Source organism: Podarcis filfolensis (genome assembly GCF_964270895.1).
Source record: "Podarcis filfolensis genome assembly, chromosome: 4".
In the NCBI taxonomy this organism is placed as follows: Eukaryota; Metazoa; Chordata; class Lepidosauria; order Squamata; family Lacertidae; genus Podarcis; species Podarcis filfolensis.
This window is the reverse complement of record NC_139607.1, coordinates 104,733,078-104,753,312: the sequence shown is the minus strand read 5'-3', so window position 1 is coordinate 104,753,312 and position 20,235 is coordinate 104,733,078. Positions and strand designations below refer to the sequence as shown.

The following is a 20,235-nucleotide window of genomic DNA, read 5'->3' as shown; positions in this document are numbered from 1 at the left end:
CAAGGCCTGATCTGGATATATCCTTTTTGAGGGGAGGCAACCAATTCTGCACACAGTATTCCAAGTGCAGCCACACTATAGATTAGTATGCATTGCAAAACAGACAGCTTTACTTTCAGTCCCTTTCCTAAGGATCCCAATGCATGGATAAGAGTGACAGAATCCCAATGCGGGGGACCCAAATGACAGCTGCGTGTATCCTGCTAAATGAAAGGTATGAAAAACCAGGAGAGGCAAGTCACCTCTCTCTCTCTCTCTCTCTCTCTCTCTCTCTCTCTCTCTCTCTCTCTCTCTCTCTCCCACCCCTATCTCACTGCATTTTGTTAAGAAAACACAAAGCCCAGGTTTTCTTAAGTTTTTAAAAACTACCCTTTCGCATGAATATCAGCGTCACCCATGATTTTAGCATACAACTGAGTACTAGATTTGGGCTAAGAATGAGTCAGAGTTTATTATTTCTTTATTAAATTCCTATACCACGCATCATCCAAAGCTCACAGAGTTGTTTACAGTATAAAAATGCACAACATAACAACAAACGGAACAGTACCCACCCCCACCCCTGTTTAAAAGGCCTTAGAGGAATGTTTTTACCTGGCACCTAAAGCTGTGTAGGGAAGGCGTCAAGCGAGCCTCCCTGGGGAGAGCAGATTTTATTTATTCTTTGGCCTTCATTCATCAATTCTTCCCCAATCTAAGAAGCCCCTTTCCTATGGTTGGGAACACAGGACAGCTGCCCCAAACCTCCACTGGCCCTGCTTCCCTCCCTCCCACCATCATTTGACCTCTGAGCAAATAACACCTCCTGGCCAAGAGGCTCATCAACTTCCCTGGGGCAGAAAGAGCCAACAGCCACATACCACATGCAGAGGGTGGGTGGGCATTGCCCTGCCCTGCCCCCCCCCCACTTCACCCTCACTAAGCCAGGGCAGGGCAACCTCTTTCCCTTCTGTTGACCACATCCTCTCAGGCCCACTCAGGGCTTCACGGCTCACTCCAAATACTACCCAGGGCCAGGCAGACAGGATGGCAGTTCAGATGTGTCCCAAAGGAGAAGCAGTTGCCGCCACCGCCAAGAAGCAGCAGCTCCTCTTCCTCTGGCAGGAAGACGCTGCTGTGGTTGTGCAACATCAGAGGCCACTCCAGAGATGCCTGGTAGAGAAGAGGGGCGAGGATGGCATCAGGAGTCAGGCTGGCAAAGGGGGCCAGAGGTGGCAGCCAACAGACGCGCACAGGGGCTCCTCCTGCCTCGCTCACCCCCCACTCTGGGGAAGGAGATTGTGGGGAGGCGGGTGGCCAGCCCCTGCTTTGCTGGTGGGGGGAGAGGAAGAGAGAAGCCAAAAGCATCTGGCATGAGCAATGCCAGCCCCTTGCAAGGGCACAACTCTTCCCTACCTCAATGGCCCTTGCCTAGATGCCCCCAGGCACATTCCCACCTCTAGTCTTGGTCTCCTCGTGTCCATCAGCACGTGGCTGCCAACATCCCCCCCCCTCTTTTGGAATCAGACACTTGGAAGGGACCCAAAGGGTCACCCAGTCCACCCCCTGCCATGCCTCCCCTCCTTAAAGCCCTCCTGCTCTGCCCTGGATTCAGCACAAACTCCTTGTCCTCCTCTTCACGCCCCACTGTGGCTTTGCCCCAGCTTCTCTCTCCACTCATAGATTTTGGTACATCTCTGCCAGTGACCTTTGCTCCTGTGCTGCCAACCCCTCAGCCCTCCTGCTCCCCAGAAGACTCCACCCCGTTCTCCCTGCCTGTCTCCTGTGCTTGGAACTGCCTTCCAGGGATGCCCGCATGAGGCTCCCTCTCATCCCTCCGCAAAAGCCCACGGATCCCACCAAGTCTTTGGCACAGCCTCCCATTTCTCCAGCCCTCCAATAGCTCAGCCTAAGCACCTGCAGCTGAAACAGGATCCTTGCTTGCCTGTTCACCTGCACTTCCCGTTCCAATCCTGCAGCCTGGAAAAGGCAGTGCGTACAGCAATGAGCTAGACAGACCAATAGTGTGACTCTCAGTAAGGCATAAGGGTGGGATCCTGTTTCAAGGTATGCTTAGGGCAAGCAGGTAAGTGAACCTGGAGGCAGCTATAGAAAAGGCATATCTCCCACACCAGCAACTCACCGTGTCAATGCAATACTCTGCCGTGAGTCCCGTTGCCAGATCTATCACAGTGACGCCAGGCACGGCCGGGGCATGGAACCAGACGCCGCCCACCAGCAACAGCCGCCCCCGATGCACATGGGCTGTGTGTGAGTACCTGGACAGAGAGAAGGGAGGGGGGCAGCAGCGGCAGCCCTCGCTTGAGCGGGCCAGGCCACCTCCATCTTCCTAGAGCCAAAAGCCCCCCACACTCCAACCAGCAGCAACCAGGGTGCAAGTGGGTCGCTCCCTCCAAGGATTTCTCTGCCTGCCCCTTGACCACAGAACCCATTGCTCCTTCAGCCACCTGAACTAGGACATCCAAGCTGGCCTGCTCTTTTGGTCTGAGAAGCAGCAGCCCAAGAGCCTTTGCAGCCAATCCTGAACAGGCAGGATTTCAAGGCTAGATTTCGATGGGAGCCTCTTGAGCCCGACTTGAGCGTCCTTCCACGTGCATTTTGATTTTATAAAATAACTTTGATTTCACTGATAGCTACAAGTCTGTGCCTTGCAATTCTCAAGTAACGACATCTGCTGCCAGCGCCACTTTGCTCCATCTGGCCAATCACGGCACCCTGGTAACAGGAGTTCCCTTTTGCTAGACTCAGTCAACTCAGTGGGATGCACTTCTGAGCCCAGGTGCAGAGGGCTTGGGTGGCTCAAAATGCCAGATGGGGGCAAAGTCTGTTGGAGGTTTGGGGGCCTTTGGGGCCAGGGCAGAGCAGGAGACCTGACCAAAAGCCTCTGCGGAGAGGGCTGTGCCACAACCTCACAGCACCACAGCTTGGTTCTGGCCTTTGGGTATTTGCCTGAGAAGGGGCCAGGCCCACCCGCCCACCCATGGGACCTGCAGCTGCCACCTGCCTAATGCAGAGATGCTCCAGGGAGGGAGGGAGCTTACCTGGGAGTGACTGGCGGGTGGGTCTCCAATGAGTGCCACTGAAAGCCTTTCCCAGCTGGCCTCAGAAAGAGGATGGTGCCCAGAGGCTGCTCTGCTGCGTCCAGGCCCCCCGCAATGAGCACCCCACCTGCCCAGCCACAGGCGCTGTGGGAGTGGCGGCCAGCTGGGACAGGTCCATCCACAGGGATCTAAGGCCAAGGAGCAGAAGGGAAGGAGTGAGCCAGCAGCACCCTTTCCCCAAAGGACAGGGACTCATGAGTATATGCTTCTCCCCCCCACCACCAAGCAAGCCCCCTGCACATCCCACCCCCAGAAGCAGAGCATGAAAAGGCTGTTCTGGTGCAGCAGCCAAGAGCCACCAGGGAGCAGGTGCCAAGGAAAGAGGGCTTCCCCAAAATCTCCGACTTCAGCCGTATTCCATAAAGGCAGGAGTTGCTTTGTCAGCACTCACACCTTCTGCTCACAAGACTCCCTCATTTCTAGAAGATGTGTAAGTCCTTTGCAAGCTGCAGATCTTGCCCAGACCCAGTAAGCCTTCTCAGATGGAGCAGACTGCATCCTTCAGGTGAACGGGTGGCAGGCGTGGAAGGGGCAGCCTGTTTCCCCATCTGCAGTGACTGGTTGGGGACATGTGTAAAGAGAAGGGGCTGCTGGACTGGGAGCCAAAGGGGAACACATGGGGAGAGGCCTTCTCAGTGGCAAAAGAGGAGGCACAGGCCGGGGGGGGGGGGTCCCAGACTCTCCAGTTTCAAGCCAAGGTTGTGTTTGGATAGTTAGAGGGTCAGACTAAAAGGCTGAGGGAAACCCCGTCAGCTATGGCTCCTGCTGAATGACCTCAGGTCAGCCACCATTTGTCAGCCTAGCCTGCCTCACAGAGTTGTTGTGAAGATGACATGTGCACTCCCCAAAACACCTTGAAAGGCACGATAAAAATGCAGCAAAGAAGCAAACTTTGAAGGTTGCTTGCATGGAAAGCATCACAACACCCAAACTTCTTCCGGTTCTGATTTGCAAACAATTATGGGAATGAGACTGAGGTTTGGGAAAGTCTCTTTTCTCTAACTCCACCCACGGGACCATCACCAATGAAGCAGTTGACAGGGTCACTCGAACGGGGACCGCTGAACGCAGGCTCCAGCCAGGAGCACAGGAGGGCTCTGCCTGCCTCATACCTGCTGGCAAGAGAGCTCCCCCTCCTCCTTCAGGCGCAGGAAGCACCAATCCGCCAGCACAGCCTGCCTGGAGCAACAGCCCCCATAGACAAACAGGTACGCCTCACCTGGAAAAGAGCAGGAGGTCAGAGTGGAGTCCTGCCCTCTCCCTGGCATCTCCTAAGGGGCAGGAAAACTATGAAGGCCCTGCTGGAGGGAGGGAGGGAGGCTGCCCCGAGTTTCCCGTGGGAATCTTAAACTGCCTCTTGCAAGGGCTGCTGGCTCTGCTCCACCAATGCTTTAGAGGAGCTGCGCCAACTAGCAAAACTTGTTCTGGGCTTTAAGACAATTGGCAAGGGGCTGGTGGGAAATCCCACCACACAACTCCTCCCTCCCCTCCGGGGAGTAGAGAGCAGCAAGGGGCTTCTTGACAGGCATCAGGAGGGCCCAGGAGATGGAAAGAGATGCAGCCCCTTTGGGCTACTCTCCACCCCAGACTGCCTCCGGCCTGCCAGCCAGCCCGCCTTGCTGCAGCCCAGAGAGAGCCTCCCACCCACCTTGATGCACAACTTTGGTTGCCGTGTGTCTCCAGCGGGGCAAAGGCAGGTCCTTGACAGGCAGCAGCCGAGTCAGCTCCACACGAAGAGTGCCAGAGGCGGAGGCGCTGGCAGACTCCAACACTCTCAGGCAACGCACCTCCAGAGCAGGCCTCACCGGGGACCGACGCCCCCCAAACACCACGGCCCAGCCTGCCTGCAGAAGAGTCAAGGAGTGGAAGAGCCGGCCGTCTGCAGAGGAAGAAGAGGCAACTGAGCTCAGATTGCTGTCCCCAAGGGAGGCTGGGCAAGCGACAGAGGAGGAGGCACGCAGCCACAGATGCAGAGAGAGCCTCTGCCAACTCACCCCAGGCTTCTCCTGGCTCGGCCAAGGTCACACTGCTCCCTTGCCAGGCATCCTTCTGCTTGATCAAGGCATGCAGCTCTGTCAGGCGGCAGTGACGTCCCCCGTGGTCCCCAAAACCTCCAGTGGTCAGGATCACGTCGGGGGCAATGATCACAGAGCGGTGGCCATAGCGCCTCAGCCCAGAGACAGGGGCACAAGCAGATGCAGCAAGAGTCCCAGCAAAACATGGCAGAGAGTGAGTCAGGGAGGCTGAAGGGGAGAAACAGGTGGGGGGCAGGCAGTGTCACTGGCAGCAGAGGCACCACAACAGGAGGAAGCCCACAGCACAAGGGCTGCACGCTTCTAAGTCACCCCAGCCCAGGCCCACGTGGCCTCACCACCTCAGGAAACGGCGAATCTGCCCAGGAGGGAATCCCACAGGCCCCAGGCCCCAATGCACCACCACGGCCAGGTCCCCGGTTTTTCAGGGCAACTCTCCCGACAGCTCTGAACCTCCTGCCCCTGAACTGTCTTGGCAGCACTAGAGTCTCTCCCTAGGTTGACTGCATGCCCCGAGGGACTCTCATCCTGCCTCTTCTTGCCAGGGTCCAAACAGGCAGCTACCTCTTCAGTGCCAGGCTGCTTGAAGTCAGCCAATGCCCCAAGAAGCTTCTCCTTTGCCCTCCTCCCCAGCTCCATTCTCCTCTCAAGACTGCACTTTCTGAACATCAGCACCCCCCACCCACCCCGGCTCCTTCTTCCTGGAGACTGGCACCCAGGGATGCGCCTTGGCCTCCTGGGCTTCTGGTAAGTCCAACACACCTAGGCCGCCTTCACCTGGATAGAAAGTGGCCGGCCGGCTGCAGGACCCAGGGGCCTCCGACCCTGCTAGGCTGCTGCTGCTCCTCTCTGAATCAGCTGCCCAGCCCAGCCCCCTCCCAAGAAGCTGAGGAAAGAGGGCGATACCCTGCCAAAACATGGGGGGTGGAGAATGAGGGCAACGTCCCCTCTGTGCGCCCGCCTCATGCCCACCCAGCGCCACTGGGCAGGTGCATGGCAGTGGCACGGCTGACATTTTCTGCTTTGCCTCTAGTGGCAAAATGTCCTGGCTCCAACCCCACCCGCCACCCACAAAAGGGCTGCTGTGTTTTTACCTTCCAGGCCAGGAAACAGAAGATTTGGAGATGGTGTCTCTCCTTTGGAGGCCACAAGGATGAAATAGTGGGAGCACTTCAGGTGCCATTCCTGCACAGAAAGAGCAGGAAGAGGAGTCACTTGCCTTGTCCAGCTTCTGTTTCCCACTCAAACCTTCCTCTGTGAGTCCACCTGATATTATTGTCCAGCCCGTTCGCCAAGCAAACCGTTCGTCCACTACAAACCGTTTGCCAAGCAAAGTAACACAAGGAACTCTGTCAAACATTGAGCTAATTTAATGAAAAAGCTACCCACTTCCACAGCCCACTCGACATTTGTACAGCACCCTAAAATCCAGCCCCACAGCAAGGAGCTGCTGGAAAGCAGAGACCTGCGAGGTCCCAAGTGGGAGGTTCTTCCCAAAGGACTCACACGGAACTGCCCCTTTCGCAGAGCAGGCACAGCAGCCAGCTTGACCCACTTGGAGCCCTTTGGGCCCAGGAAGTGACCGCAACAGAAGTCTCCAGAAAGGACAAGTGGGGGGGTTGTAGTTTAAAAGGGGGAGAGGACCCTGCTGAGAGGAGCTGCCAGGGTGGGCATGCTTCCAGCTGTTGGATACCACGGGAGGGGAGGGGCCTCTGGTGCTGCTTGTTCACTCCTTGGTTTCCCACAGGCTATGAGATGAGATGATCCAGCAGCTTCTCCTTAGGGTTCTTAAGACCCTGGCCAGCAGGTTCCCAGGTGTTTTTGCCTCTTTGGATCCTGGGGACAGAGAGGCACTTCTAGGCAGATTTCTCCATGCTCTTCTGGAAGTGCTTGGTGGTTCTGGCACCAGCTGGCCATCAGAGGCTTCCCGGGCACCCCCCACCCCTGGAAGAAGGCCAGCCAGCGCTGGCAAAGCTCTGGGCAGGCCATTCCACTTCGTGCAGCTCTGAAGACCACCAGTCTGGCCCTTTCCTGAGACTCTCAGGCACCTGCTGAAGCCCATGCCCCACCGCAGCCCAGAGAGAAGCACCTGCCCTGGCCAGTTACCTCAAACTCATCAAAAGGCTCCAGGGCTTGGATCCTCTGCCGTTCCTCTCCAAGGACAACCTGGCTGTAGAACTCATTCATGTTGACGATGCTGCATTCCGTCCAGCCCTGGAAAGAGAGGCAGAGCACTGAGCAGCAACAGCAGCAGCTCCCACAGACCACTTTCTTCAGCTGCCCCCACCCTCTGCCAAAGACAGGACCTCCCTCCTTCCTGTCTCCATCTCGCCTGAGTCCCGTGCACTCACCCTCTGAAGGAATCGGGTCCGCTGGGCCTTACAGTTGGGGTACTGGGCCAGGGAACGAAGGTGGGAGTTGAGCCGGCTGAAGTGATTCTGCATGACACTCCCAAAGGGGTCTTCGGGATGGATCTGTTCATACAGGATGAACCACGCATGCAGGAAGTGTCCAGCGGCCCAGTGGACCAGGGCATCTGACCTGGAAGGCACCAAGGGAGGGGAGGGCGAAGTCTAGCAGTGAAGAGCAACCTAGCCTAGCTCCAGCCTCCGTCAGCTACCAGAGGAGACCAAAGGTGCGCCCCACAGCCCCCAAAGGTCTGTGTGGACAGTAGGCAGGGCGGGTAAATGAATGCCCTCCTCTCCTAGGGCTGGGAGGGACCACAAGGACATGTCCTACTGTAATAATTAAAATGCACCTTTAAACACATTTTAAGTAAAGTTTAAATAAAGTTAATTAAAGGCTAATAAGCAGAAGTGCTAAGGCCAACTTGTGTATTTGGCAACCTAAATTAAGAATTTAAGAATACAGCGGTATCTCGGGTTACATACACTTCAGGTTACAGACTCCGCTAACTCATAAATAGTCCCTCGGGTTAAGAACTTCAGGGTGAGAACAGAAATCGCGCAGTGGCAGCAGGAGGCCCCATTAGCTAAAGTGGTGCTTCAGATTAAGAACAGTTTCAGGTTAAGAACGGACCTCCAGAACGAATTAAGCTCTTAACCCGAGGTACCACTGTAAAAGAAAAGCCTGCGACATCAGGCCAATGGCCCAGTTAGTCCAGCATCCAGTCCTCATTGCAGCCACCTGAACACCAGTATGGGAAACCTGTAAGGAGGATTCAAGCACAACAGCAGCACTCTCCCCTCCTGCCGTTCCCTCCATGGATATTCCTCCAGGGTGTTATGAGGGAGGGACAAAACCTTTTCTCCACCCACTTTCTCCATGCCAGGCATCATTTTATGAGTGTTTATTGTGTTGCCTTTTCCTCGCCTTTTACTAAGAAGTCCCAAATGCTGCAGCCTTTTCTCATAGGGGCATTACTCCTTCTTTCTCCTTCTGGTTGCCCCTTTCTATATCTTTTCAGCTTTACAACTTTTTGGGGTGGGGCGACCAGAATTGTACACAGTACAGTTTGATCGCATCTTGCATGGGGTTTCCATTCCAGGGATGCTGCATATACTCCCATCTCCCCCTTGGAACCGCCCCCTTGCAGAGCCCCAGTCAGCGTGTGGACTCTGGAATACTCTGGATCGATCTCAGCGGGACATTCAAGTTCCCAAAAAATCTCGTGAGAGCTTCCCAGAGCACAGTAAGCAAGGCGGAAAGCTCAAAAGCTCCTTCTGCCCCAGGAAAATGCCACGCAAAAAGATCTTTTGAGCTCTCCACCTTCTGTGCATTTGTTTGATTTCAACCAGCCAGCTTTCAACCGATTGTACTGTATTTCACCACAGATTTGAAGAACACTGTTATGATACAGGTACCTTTATTTTGAATTCCTTTCCTAAGAATCCTAAGCATGTAATTTGCTCAGACAGCATAAACATTCACATGCATCACTTCACACTTGATTACCGTATTTTTCGCCCCATAGGGCACACCTAGTGTTTTTTTTGGGGGGGGAAATAAAGGGGGAAAAATTATTCCCCCCCCCAGGCGCGGGGCTGGGGGAAGCCCGAGCTTCCCCCAACCCTAGCCCCCAGAACAGGCTGCTATCCGCAAGCCTAGGGAACCCGGCGGGAAGTCGCGCCGATCTCCCCCTGCTTGCGGAGAGCAGCGCGAAGCCCGGGGCGCACTGTTCAGCTCGCCCCAGGCTTCGGGATGCAGGCAGCTCTCCGCAAGCCGGGGGAGATCGGCGCGACTTCGCACTGGGCTCCGCCGGCTTGCGGAGAGCTGCGTGAAGTCTGGAGAGCGAGAGGGGTCGGTGCGCACCGACCCCTCTCCCTCTCCAGGCTTCAGCGAAAGCCTGCATTCGCCCCATAGGACGCACACACATTTCCCCTTCATTTTTGGAGGGGAAAAAGTGCATCCTATAGGACAAAAAATATGGTACATTGAGTAACATTTGCCAAGCAATGTTCCCTCAGAGCGCACATAACCATTTGCTGTTATGAATGTTATGTCAGGACAACAGCCTGTTGCCCCTCAGGCAGCCAAGGAGACCCAAGAGGGATTCCACAAACCTCTCCACCTCCATGTAGGTGAGCACCACTTCAGCCAGGAGCATTGTGGGGACTTTGGGGTCCAGTCCTGCCCTGTGCAAGGCTTCTTCCAGCCTCGGCAGCTCAGAGAGGTCCACTCCCAACAGCCTGTAATCCTCTCCAAAAAAAGCAGTCGCTCCTGGGAAAAGAAGTCACAGAGCTGTCACTCATCACCTCCTGGAGCCCAGACAGAGAGATGCTCCTCACTGCCCTCCACAAAGTGACTGTGACCCTTCCTCGTACAAGGGGGGCAGGCAAAAACAGTGCCAGGCTGCCGGGAGAAGAGCCTTGCAGGTGAGGAAGGAAAAACAGCTTTGCACACATCCAGCGAACATTAAGCAGGCTACTCTGCTCTGCTCAGCACGCCTATCTCTGTTGCCAGCACTGCCACTGAATGCCTGCCATCAGGCGCCCAGTACTGGGCTCTCCAAAATGCCAGTAGCCACCACATGTTCAGCCCTGACTCTGCTGCCCTGTCTGGATGGTGTGCAACCCTGCTAACAATGTCCCTGCCTGGCTCCAGCATCCACCACCTGCCACCTCCTTCTCCTGGGCTGTCTGAAGCACATCGCCTGTAGTCAGGGGGCCTCCCTATGTCCCCCTTGGAAAGGTCACAGGACCAACACAGATCAGACCCAACAGGGACACACATGGGCTGGCCTCACTGTGTGTGGAGACTGGCAAGATTGCCAACCGCCATACCCAGAGCCTGTGCAGAAGCGTCGTTCCCCACCAGGGTGATCAGTTCCTCCGTTCCTCTGATGAGGGCTGCTTTAGGGCGTGCCACATCTGGAAAATCAACTTCAAAGACCACTGTGTGGCACAGAAGCCCCTCGCTCTTGAGGAAGAAGAAGAGGGAGTCAAAGCCTGCGCCCAAGGAGATGATCTGCAGGGAAAGGAGTTTGCAACATCAGCACCCACCACACAGCAAAACCCTCCGCAGCAACAGGGGTGGGAGCTGCTCTCTGCCTGCCCCCAGCTTACCTGCTTCAGAGGGCAGCCCTGAGTGCTGAGCAGGAATGCCCGGACACAGTGTTCCACTGCTTGGGCCCGGACATAGTAGCCCCTATGAGAGAGAACACAGGAAGTAATGAACGGCGGCATATAGAAATTTCAAATAAGGAAGGAACAACCATCCGCATGTCCTACACAGCAAAAGCTGCCACATTGGAGATATATGGGCTGTTCACATATAAGTGAGATTTGCAGATACATTTCTTTCACCACCAGCGAATATAGCAGTCACTGTTACCCACCCACAAGACATTGACTATTGAGTGGAATGCAAGCCATGTAAGTAAATAAACTAAGTGGCTCCGCCAAGCTAAGCAGTTGGCTCCTTACCTCTCTCACCCTGACCTAGCCACTGTGATCCACGCGAAGGTCACCTCCAGACTGGATTATTGTAACTTGCTCTACGTGGGGCTGCCCTTGAGACTGACCCAGAAACTCCAGCGGGTGCAGAATGCCGCGGCAAGACTCCTTACGGGGTCCTCGCTGCGAGATCACATTCACCCGGTGCTGTACCAGCTGCACTGGCTCCCGGTGGAGCACAGGATCAGGTTTAAGGTGCTGGTTTTAACCTTTAAAGCCCTATACGGCCTAGGACCCTCATACCTACGGGACCGCCTCTCCTGGTATATCCCACAGAGAAACTTACGGTCTTCAAAGAAAAACATCTTGAAGGTCCCGGGCCACAGAGAGGTTAGGCTGGCCTCAACTAGAGCCAGGGCTTTTTCGGCTGTGGCTCCGATCTGGTGGAACGCTCTGTCATAAGAGACTAGGGCCCTGCGGGACTTGACAGGGCACAGCCTGACTCCCTCCTTCAGCAATCTTCACGGAGCTCTGGCCCAATGGTTGCCATTGGTTTGATTTGAATTAATTTTATAATGAATAATTTTAGAGTGTTGTGTTGTGTTGTACTGTTTTATTGTTGTTAGCCGCCCTGAGCCTGGCTTCAGCTGGGGAGGGCGGGATATAAATAAAAAATTTTATTATTATTTATTATTAGTGCTGGCAGTTTCCTGCCCACATGCCACAGAAGATGCACATGGAGTTCACCTCTAGTTTTATACTTGAGATCCCATGACAGACTTCAGAAGAGCTCAGCTGGAGGTGGGCTATCGTGAAAGAAGTCTTCAGGGCTGCTGCGTATGAGCTGTTTATGGTCATGGACAATGCATGCTATATTTTGTTCCAGAACAGGCTCATTTTGGTTTCTATTCCAGCTGCTTTTTGAGATGGGAAAAGGAAAAGCCATTTCCTGTCTTTTAATGGCACAATATAAACATATGCAGAAAGTAAACAAGAAGAGCTTGGCTTCCAGATCAGGCCAAAGAAGGCCCACCCTGCATCCTGTTCCCACGGGATCTCGGAAGCCCACAAGGAGACCCTGAGCAACCCTCTCCTCTCCCCACTGGAGATTCCTAGCAAATGGCAGAGGTTTCGTGACTGTGGTGTTTCTGTTTCACACAGTCAACAGGTGGCAAAGTGGGGCTCCTTTATCCGTCCCCCATGAGGGCTTTTTAACCCACGGAAAAGGTGGCTGAGGGGCGATGAGAAAGATGTCTATGCAGAGCTCTTCTCCCTCTCTCACAAAACTGCAACCCAAGGAGGCCACCGGGTGAGTGGGAGCTGGGAGATGCAGGGCAGAAGGAAGAAGTTCTTCACACAGCACAATTCATTCATGCAAGCTGGACCGACAGCAATAGGTTTGGGCTCAATATCTTGAGAAGAGTTAAGGGGACGGCCTTGCTAACAAGCAGCTTCAGCAGCTGCTTTTCTGACGGCGCTCCTTCAGCCAGGAACACGCCACCTGCTCGGGGGGTCAGCGCCACTCCGCTCTCGAGAGAGGAACCACCTTCCTTGAAGGTTTTCAAGCAGATGTCCGTCTGTTAGGGGGCAGGACTAGATGACCCTCGGGGTCCCTTCCAGCTCTGCAGATCCAGGATTCTACCCCAGTGCTTCAAGAGAGCCTTAGGCAAGCTCACCAAGGAGCTCACAAGGGCCGGGGGGGGCGCAGGGGCCTCCGCGCGGCCGGGAGAGGCCCGCACTCTGCACGCGCTCAGGGGCGCCCCGCGCTCGACGGGAAGCCCGGCTCCGGGCTCGCTCACCGGTGGATGACGGGGGCGCGGCGGCCTCCCGCGGGCGCCATCCGGAGCGCGAAGCGGTCGCGCGTGTAGCCCATGGCGGCGGCGGACCGCTTGCTGGCGGCGCTGCTGCCCCCCGTGGACGCGACCCGCCCGGACGGGGACGGGGGCGCGGGCCGAGGGGCCGCCTCTTGCTCCCGCCGCTGCGGGCGCCGCCGGCCCATGAGCCCACCTCGCCCCGGCGGAAGCGGCGGCTCAGCGCGTGCCCAGAGCTTCCTGGTCGCGCCTCACGGGGGCGGAGCCAGGGGAGGGGGCTTCCGCGTCTGGCCCCGAAGCCGGTCCTGGGAGGGGGCCCCCTCGGAGACGCCCCATAGCCGGAGAGCGGGGCCAGCGGCTCTTCCGGGGCGGGGAGCGGCTGCAGGGGTTCCTGGACGAGGCTGGCTCGCTAGATCCACTTGTGGGTCCCCAGGTGTTGTTGAACTACAACTCCCATCACCCCTCGCTAGCAAGGCCAGAGCTCAGGGATGATGGGAGAAGTAGTCCAACCCGGGCCTGACGGGACGGCGGTGGGGGGGAGGGAGGGCAGGCGCAGTGTTGCGGGTTCCCTTTGCATCCGCTCAGCCCCCTGGCACCTGGGCTGTGGGTTTCTGCAGGGCACTATCCTCTCTCGCAGTGCCTGGAGACTGACAGTGAGGTCCTGCATCCCCAGCAGTGCCCAGAGGAGAAGCGACCGCTGGAAGGAGCGCAGAGAGAAGAACCGCCATGGCGCATCTGCAGCAGCACAACCGGACACCTTCATCTGCCCCAGACGCAACAAAACAGGCCTCTCCTGTATCAGTCTTTACAGCCACAGCAGGCACTGTAACTCCAGCGGTTTGACTTCACCCTGAAGGCACACTCCTGCCCTGTCTCCTGAGACAGATGCATGCCACCCAACAACCAACTTTGATCCCACCTCAAAGTGCTCTTGCAGCCCACTGGGTGAAGTTGGACCGCCCTGATCTTTATGAAGCCGCTGGGAGCAGCCATGTGGTATTTTGAGGCAAGGTATTACAGGTCTGCTGCTCTTCTTCTCCATGGCATCTGAACCAGGAGAGGCAATGAAAGCTCTGGATCAGTGTCTGAATGCAGTGGTGGACTGGATGAGGGCCAAGGAAGACAGGCCCTTGGGGCAGGTGGTTCCCATGTTCCAGAGGCAGGCAGGTTACCAGTTCTGGATGGGGTGGCCCTCCCTCTGAAGGAGCAAGTGTGTCACTTGCAGGCACTTTGTCACTAGAGAAGTCTTTGACCAGCTCTGGCTGTTCCTGGACAGGGAGAGCCTGACTGCTGCAGATCATGTGTCGGTAACCTCAAGGGTGGATTACTGCAATGTGCTCTACATGGAGCTGCCCTTGGGTCTGGTTCGGAAGCTCTGGCCAGTGCAGAATGCAGCAGCCAGACTGATTACGGGAGTTTCTGCTCAAGAACATGTGCCACCATTGATCAAACAGCTGCACTTGTAAGTGGGCACACTCACTATGGAGCCATGTTCAAGGTTCTTCTTGTATTTACAAAGCCCTGAACGGCTTAGGCCCAGGAAACCTTGGGGACTAAACCCCCTGTGTCCCAGATCATCTGCAGGAGTGTTGTTGGCCACCTCCAAATTTGGTGAGGCTCATTTTACATCACCACGTAACATGGCCTTCATTGCCATTGGCCCAGTTCTGTGGAACTCTCTGCCAACAAAGATTCAGCAGGCACCTTCTGTTTCAACTTTTCAGCGCCTGCTGGAAACTCTTGTGCTAGGCTTATGCAGGCAGTTAAAAATACATCCTTCCACAACAGCTGATTTCTGATTTTAACTTTTTACACGGTTTGCATTATTTGGTTTTATGTTCAACTGTTTTAAACCCCTGTGATACCTTTAATGAATAGTGATATATAAAGAAATGTGTGTGCGTGCATAAGAGCATGAGGTGAGCCAGCAGGATTGGGCCAGTGGCCCATTTAGTGTGGCAGCCTGTTCTCACAGTGCCCACCCTGATGCCCGATGGGAAGCTGGCAAGCTGAACGTGACTGCAACAGTGCTCTGCCCTCGGGTGATACCCCAGCAACTGCTGTTCAGAGGCATAATGCGTCAGATGCTGCAGGTAGAGCCTGGTCCTCCTGGCTACTAGCTGTTGGTGCAGTTTGGGCACCTTCATGTTCTAGGGTGAACAGGCACGCAGAATATGTTTATAGAATTGTAGAGTTAAAGGGACCACGAGGGTCATCTAGTCCAACCCGCGGCGATGCAGGAATCTGTTGCCCAGAGTGGAGCTCGAACCCCCGACCCTGAGCTTGAGAGTCTCATTCTCTACCGACTGAACTGTTTCTTGCTCCGTCATTCCGCGTGTTGGGATGAGAGCGCGGCAGCGGCGGCTCCCGTTTTCCTCGCGTCCTCCTGGCGGCTCCTTGGACCCCGTTCGGCTGCAGCCTCTTCTCCCGTCCGTCGCCAAACCGGGGCTTGAAGAGGCACCGAGGACCCTCGCTTTGCGACTGGCCGGCGATTCTCTCTGGGCGGCCGGAGCACTGCTGCCGAGAGACGGGCCGGGCTCCGGCCGGGCTGCTTCCGCGCCCCTCGGGCTCCTGCTTGGGCCGCGGGAGGGCGGGCGGGCGGGCGAGAGGCACGTGTCCTTCCCCCTCGGGGCCAGCGGCGCTTTCCCGGCCCTGCGCGACCTCGGCCCGCCATAGGAGGAGAGCGCGGCCCCGTCGCTGCAGGGACGGCAAACGCCCCGAGAGGGAGCCCAGAAAGATGCCCGGCTCTCCCGGCGGCGCTTCGGGCAGACTCGGGCGCCGCCCTCCCTTTCCGGAGGCGATCGGAAGCCCGCCGCCCCCTCGGGCTTCCTCTCGGCGGCAGCCGCTCCCACCCCGAGGCCGAGGAGGCTCCAGAGGCGGCGAGACGGAGAGGCAGGAAAGGGCGCGGACGGCTTCCTCCTCCCTCCCTCTGGTCCTCCCGGAGGCCGGAGACCCGGCGCATCTCTCGCGCGGGGGGTGGAGAGGAGAGGAGGAGGAGGCCCCGCGAAAGCCCACGGCCGGGCCGTCACGTTATTGGCACCAACCGAAACCAGAAGATGCAAAGGGCTGTTTGCAAGCGGTGACAGGACAGGATCAAGTCCCTTTCATCGCAGGCTGGCAGAACCTCTTTTCCCGGCTGACAATGCCCAGCTCCCTCAACCCTTCCTCATAAGGCTTGGTTTTCAGGCCCTTCATCATCCCCCTCCTTTGCACCCCTTCCAGCTTGCCAATATCCTTCTTACACTGGGGTGTCCAGAACTGGACACTTCCTCTGCACCGGAGGAGGAGAAGCATATTATGGACCTGCAGAAAAAGTGGATGCAGTGTGACTGTGGATGCTTTAACTATGGTTCCTTCATTGCAAGAGATTCCTGCAAGACTAGTTGACCCTTGGGTCCCTTCCAACTCTACAATTGTATGATCCTATGAAGTTGTTGTTGCTATTCCAGTAGCTCAGTATATACATTTCCTGTGTTCTCCTGCTTTAAAGGAGGGCAGCTCAGGCCAGGGGGCTTTCTCAAGGCCTTCCTCTGCCAGGAAAACACACACACACGGCTCACTTGGTATCCTCTTAGCCAGATTGTACAACAGCAGAAGGTAGAATCATACAATAGTAGAGTTGGAAGGAACCCTAAGGGTCATCTAGTCCAACCCCCTGCATATATATATATATATATATATATATATATATATATATATATATATAAAAGCTAGGCACTAAATAGCAAAATAGCACCTTAAATCTAGGTTACGGTCGCCACAACAGAATGTCTATTCGCCAGAGGGTTGGACTAGATGACATTTGAGTTCCCTTCTGATGCTACGATTCTGTGGTTTTATGATCTCCACTACATTGCTTGATTGTAGCTTGTTCTTACAACAATTCACTTGTCCCAGAAGAAGAAACACACACAGTGGAAATGGAAAAGGTATTTAACTATGGACTAAGGCAGGGGTTTTTAAACTGTGGTCTGTGAGTTCCATCTGAGTGGCTGTGGAAAGGCCGAATATCTCTGCACTTACTTTCCTTGAAGTGATGATGGAGGACTAAGATGCCCAGCAAGGGGTCCATAATTTGCGCAGCTGCACAGAAGCACAAGACACACAGCTTTTGCTGCACATGCGTCAGCTGGCTTGGTGGAGATGTCAGTTGTCTACTCGGTACCCAGAAATCTCCACATAGCCACAATTGGATCCATGCCAGTAGCAAAATGCACCTGGCACCCCAGGGAATGTCGCGCACTGCAGCTAAAGAGCCCCTGATGGCTGGCCATCCAATCTCTGCTTAAAAAACTCCAACCAAGGAGAGTCCACCACCTTCCGAGGGAGTCCGCTCTACTATTGAGCAGCTCATACCATCAGAAAGGTCTTCCTGATGTTTAGTCAATGTCCTTCCTCAAAGAAGTAACCATGGCCCAAGAATCCAAAGCTTTCCTGATGACACCACACACAGCCAGTGGTTTGCTTCCCGTATTTTTCCCTCTTCCTGGGTCATGACCTTCAGCAGGAAGGAGTGATGAAAAGACCACCTGTGCCCCAAGGCCCTTCAGCTTCCTGCCCAGAGCTTCCTAGTCCCTTGGAATACCTCAAAGGCTGTCTGGCAGTATCCTTTGTACCCACATGAATCCGAAGGAAGGGGTTGTGGTGAGTGGGCTTCTTAAAAAGCATAGAATGAAACCGTTTGAAGGGACCACAAGGATGATCTAGTCCAACCCCTGCAATGCAGGAATCTTTTTGCCCAAGGAGGGGCTCAAACCCATGACTCATGCTCTACTGACTGAGCTGTCCCATTGGGCAACTTCTCTGACACATTGTGAATCTTTGCAACTGGAAAACGGCACACCTCCTGGAACCTAATATTTTATGATATGACAATACAGAAATACTTTTATAAATGAGCTATTGGAATAACAGCAACAATTTCATAGAATCATAGAGGTTTTCAAACAGAGGTCAGATGGCCATCTGTCAGGGGTTTCTTAGCTGTGCATTGCAGGGGTTTGGACTAGATGACCCCTGGGGTTACTTCCAACACTACAGTTCTATGATTCTATATCAAGGCAGTGTACATTATGAAAAATAAAACATTGTTTCTGCTGCACACTGCATGAAGTGTCCAGAGTGTATCCCCAGCACACTGAAATGTCAGCTGCAGATGTGTCTCAGACTCCTGGCGTTTGGCTTCCTCTGATGGGTCTCGTGGAAAAGAGCTTTGCTCTTGCTCCACTTTACAGCTGAAATGGGGGGGGGTGAACTTTCAGTTTGGTTTCTCTGGATTGAGGAAGGAGTGATGCTAGAACTGAGTGAAGGTGTGTCACAGGGTCTCCTCAAACTATTTTTACATTTAGAGTCTGTGTTGTATCGTGTTTGGTAATGAAGATACTGGTTTGGCCCGACATCTGTTTTGTGTATAGTCATCTATTTTAGGTTTTGAGCATCTGCTTTCATTTGGACTCCATGACGCAGAGCTCCAAAGCCCTTTCCAGGGTTGCTACAAATGTCAGGAACTTCACTGAAAATTCTCTGCTCCTTTTCTGCACTCCAAAAACTCCAGGCTGGTGGGGAAGGAGAGGGAGGAGCACAGCAGATGTGTTTCCAAGTCTTATTTTGTTCACATAACATGGAGATGAGGAAGCAGGAAACCCATACTTACAGGTGGGGGGGGGGAGGCTAAACCCTAATCTCCACCCACCAATTCTCTGCAAATGAAACTTCACCAGTCCCTCCACTGGGTCTACATTCAGTTTGGCAGGCTGACTGGGGGCAGGGATGGACTTTCTGACTTAGGTTTGCATTTGTTGTTTTGTTTCCATGTATTTTGTGGTTTTCAGAAGGAAACATCAACAGAGAATTTTCCTCACAAAAAAGAGGCAGGGGTGGGGCATTTGCCATGGAGAACTGGCAGGCGAAGGAGGGATACGTGCCCCCCTAAGGAGGCATTAGTTCCTGCCCACCAAGTGGTCCCTGCTCATACCGTCCTCCTGCACGGACCTTTGAAAGGGCAGCTCTGGGGCTCTGCCACCTTCGCCAAGAGAGCCGGGCAGCCGACTGCTCTGAGCTGTGCCTGCAGCACAGTTTGCAGGACAGCTGGTGGGTGTCTTCTGCTGTTGGTGCAGCCAGACCCTTCTTGTCGCTTGTGGAATAGATGGTTTCAGTCCAGAAATCTGCACTCAAGGAAACATAGGCAATGTGGGAAGTGGTAGAAGGGGTGATGATCTCAGACTGAACTCCATTTTGGAAACAGGCAGCAGAGAGCTCTGCTTTCAAGGCAGCTGCATTTTGGTTTAAAAACAAAGTCCCCTTTCAACAAACATTACATTTTATTTCACATTCAAAACCCCAGAGTGTTAATAAAGAAAAATACTCTAAAGATTTATGGACAGGGCTGCTTGCAGTTAATTCTCTAAAGGCCAGCTCAGCTGAAACCTAAGCCCAGAATCCAGCCAGAGGATGGGTTTTTCAAGAATTGCAGCACCTCACATTTTTTTTTGGGGGGGGACAATCTCACAAGTGCCCCCACCAGTTTTTAGATTTAACTTTGTAGCCATGGAGACTGACAATCGCAGCTCACCCACCAGCCCCCTAGTCTGAACAAAGCTGCCTGGTTTCATTAAAAATGTTCACACACTTTGTTTATCTCCCTGACATTCAGCACAAAAGAGGACCCTCTTGGGACCTTCACAAACTCCCTATTCATTGGGAAGTGTCGGCTGGTTTGCCCTGACTATTGGGTGACTGCCCAATAATGTGCTACACCAAGATAGCCCAGCACTAATATTTTAATCAAAACATCATGCAAAGAGGCAAAGAGACCATATATTATGTCAACACAGCGAATGAGTCGCCCCCAGCAGAAATGGTCTGGAGCCAGCGGAGGCCTGCGGGGCATACCAAGTGCTTCTGATCTTGTGGACTCCTCCAAATCTCTCTACAAAATCCTCTCAACCTTGTTTGTGGTGTTTTCTCAGCTCCCGGTAGCTGCTGCAGTGGCCTGGCCTCAGGCAGCTCACTCTCCCCTTGCACACACCCTCTCCATCTGCCAACAACATACTCTACCTGTTGCCAGTTGTGTAACGTGGGCAGCAGCAGCCACCTGCAGGACTCAGCTCAGTGGGGAACTTGCCAGAACCATCATAATCATCATTTATTTCTTTAATTTATATACTGCCCTATACCTGGAGGTTTCGGGGTGGTTCACAGAATAAAATCAAAATATAAAACCACAAAATACATAATCAAAATAAAAATGACAACCCAATAACCCTCTTGGGTCTCCCCAAGACTGTGTGCAGTGCACAGCTGAGGTCAGACGTGACAGGTGGGATGAGAGGCAGTAGCAAGGCTGTCTGGGGGTCTGGCAGCCATGGATAAGCCTATTCTAAATCCCAACTGGAGTCTGAGTCGGAAGGAATAAGAGGAAGGAGGCATTATTTTT

The 20,235-nt window shown here is 54.4% G+C and overlaps 1 protein-coding gene across 1 annotated transcript; it reads right to left on the bottom strand.

Annotated features, from left to right (window-relative positions):
• Positions 1-442: 442 nt before the first annotated feature.
• On the bottom strand, positions 443-12,975 carry LCMT2 (leucine carboxyl methyltransferase 2). The gene is made up of 13 exons (XM_083611994.1): positions 12,789-12,975; positions 10,660-10,741; positions 10,378-10,561; positions 9,658-9,814; positions 7,486-7,675; positions 7,241-7,348; positions 6,229-6,319; positions 5,096-5,344; positions 4,750-4,980; positions 4,214-4,320; positions 3,042-3,229; positions 2,123-2,258; positions 443-1,152 (listed from the first exon to the last, which is right to left on the bottom strand). Exons 1-13 carry the CDS (start codon positions 12,860-12,862, stop codon positions 985-987), a joined length of 1,965 nt encoding a protein of 654 aa, XP_083468120.1. The 5' UTR covers positions 12,863-12,975; the 3' UTR covers positions 443-984.
• Positions 12,976-20,235: the final 7,260 nt, after the last annotated feature.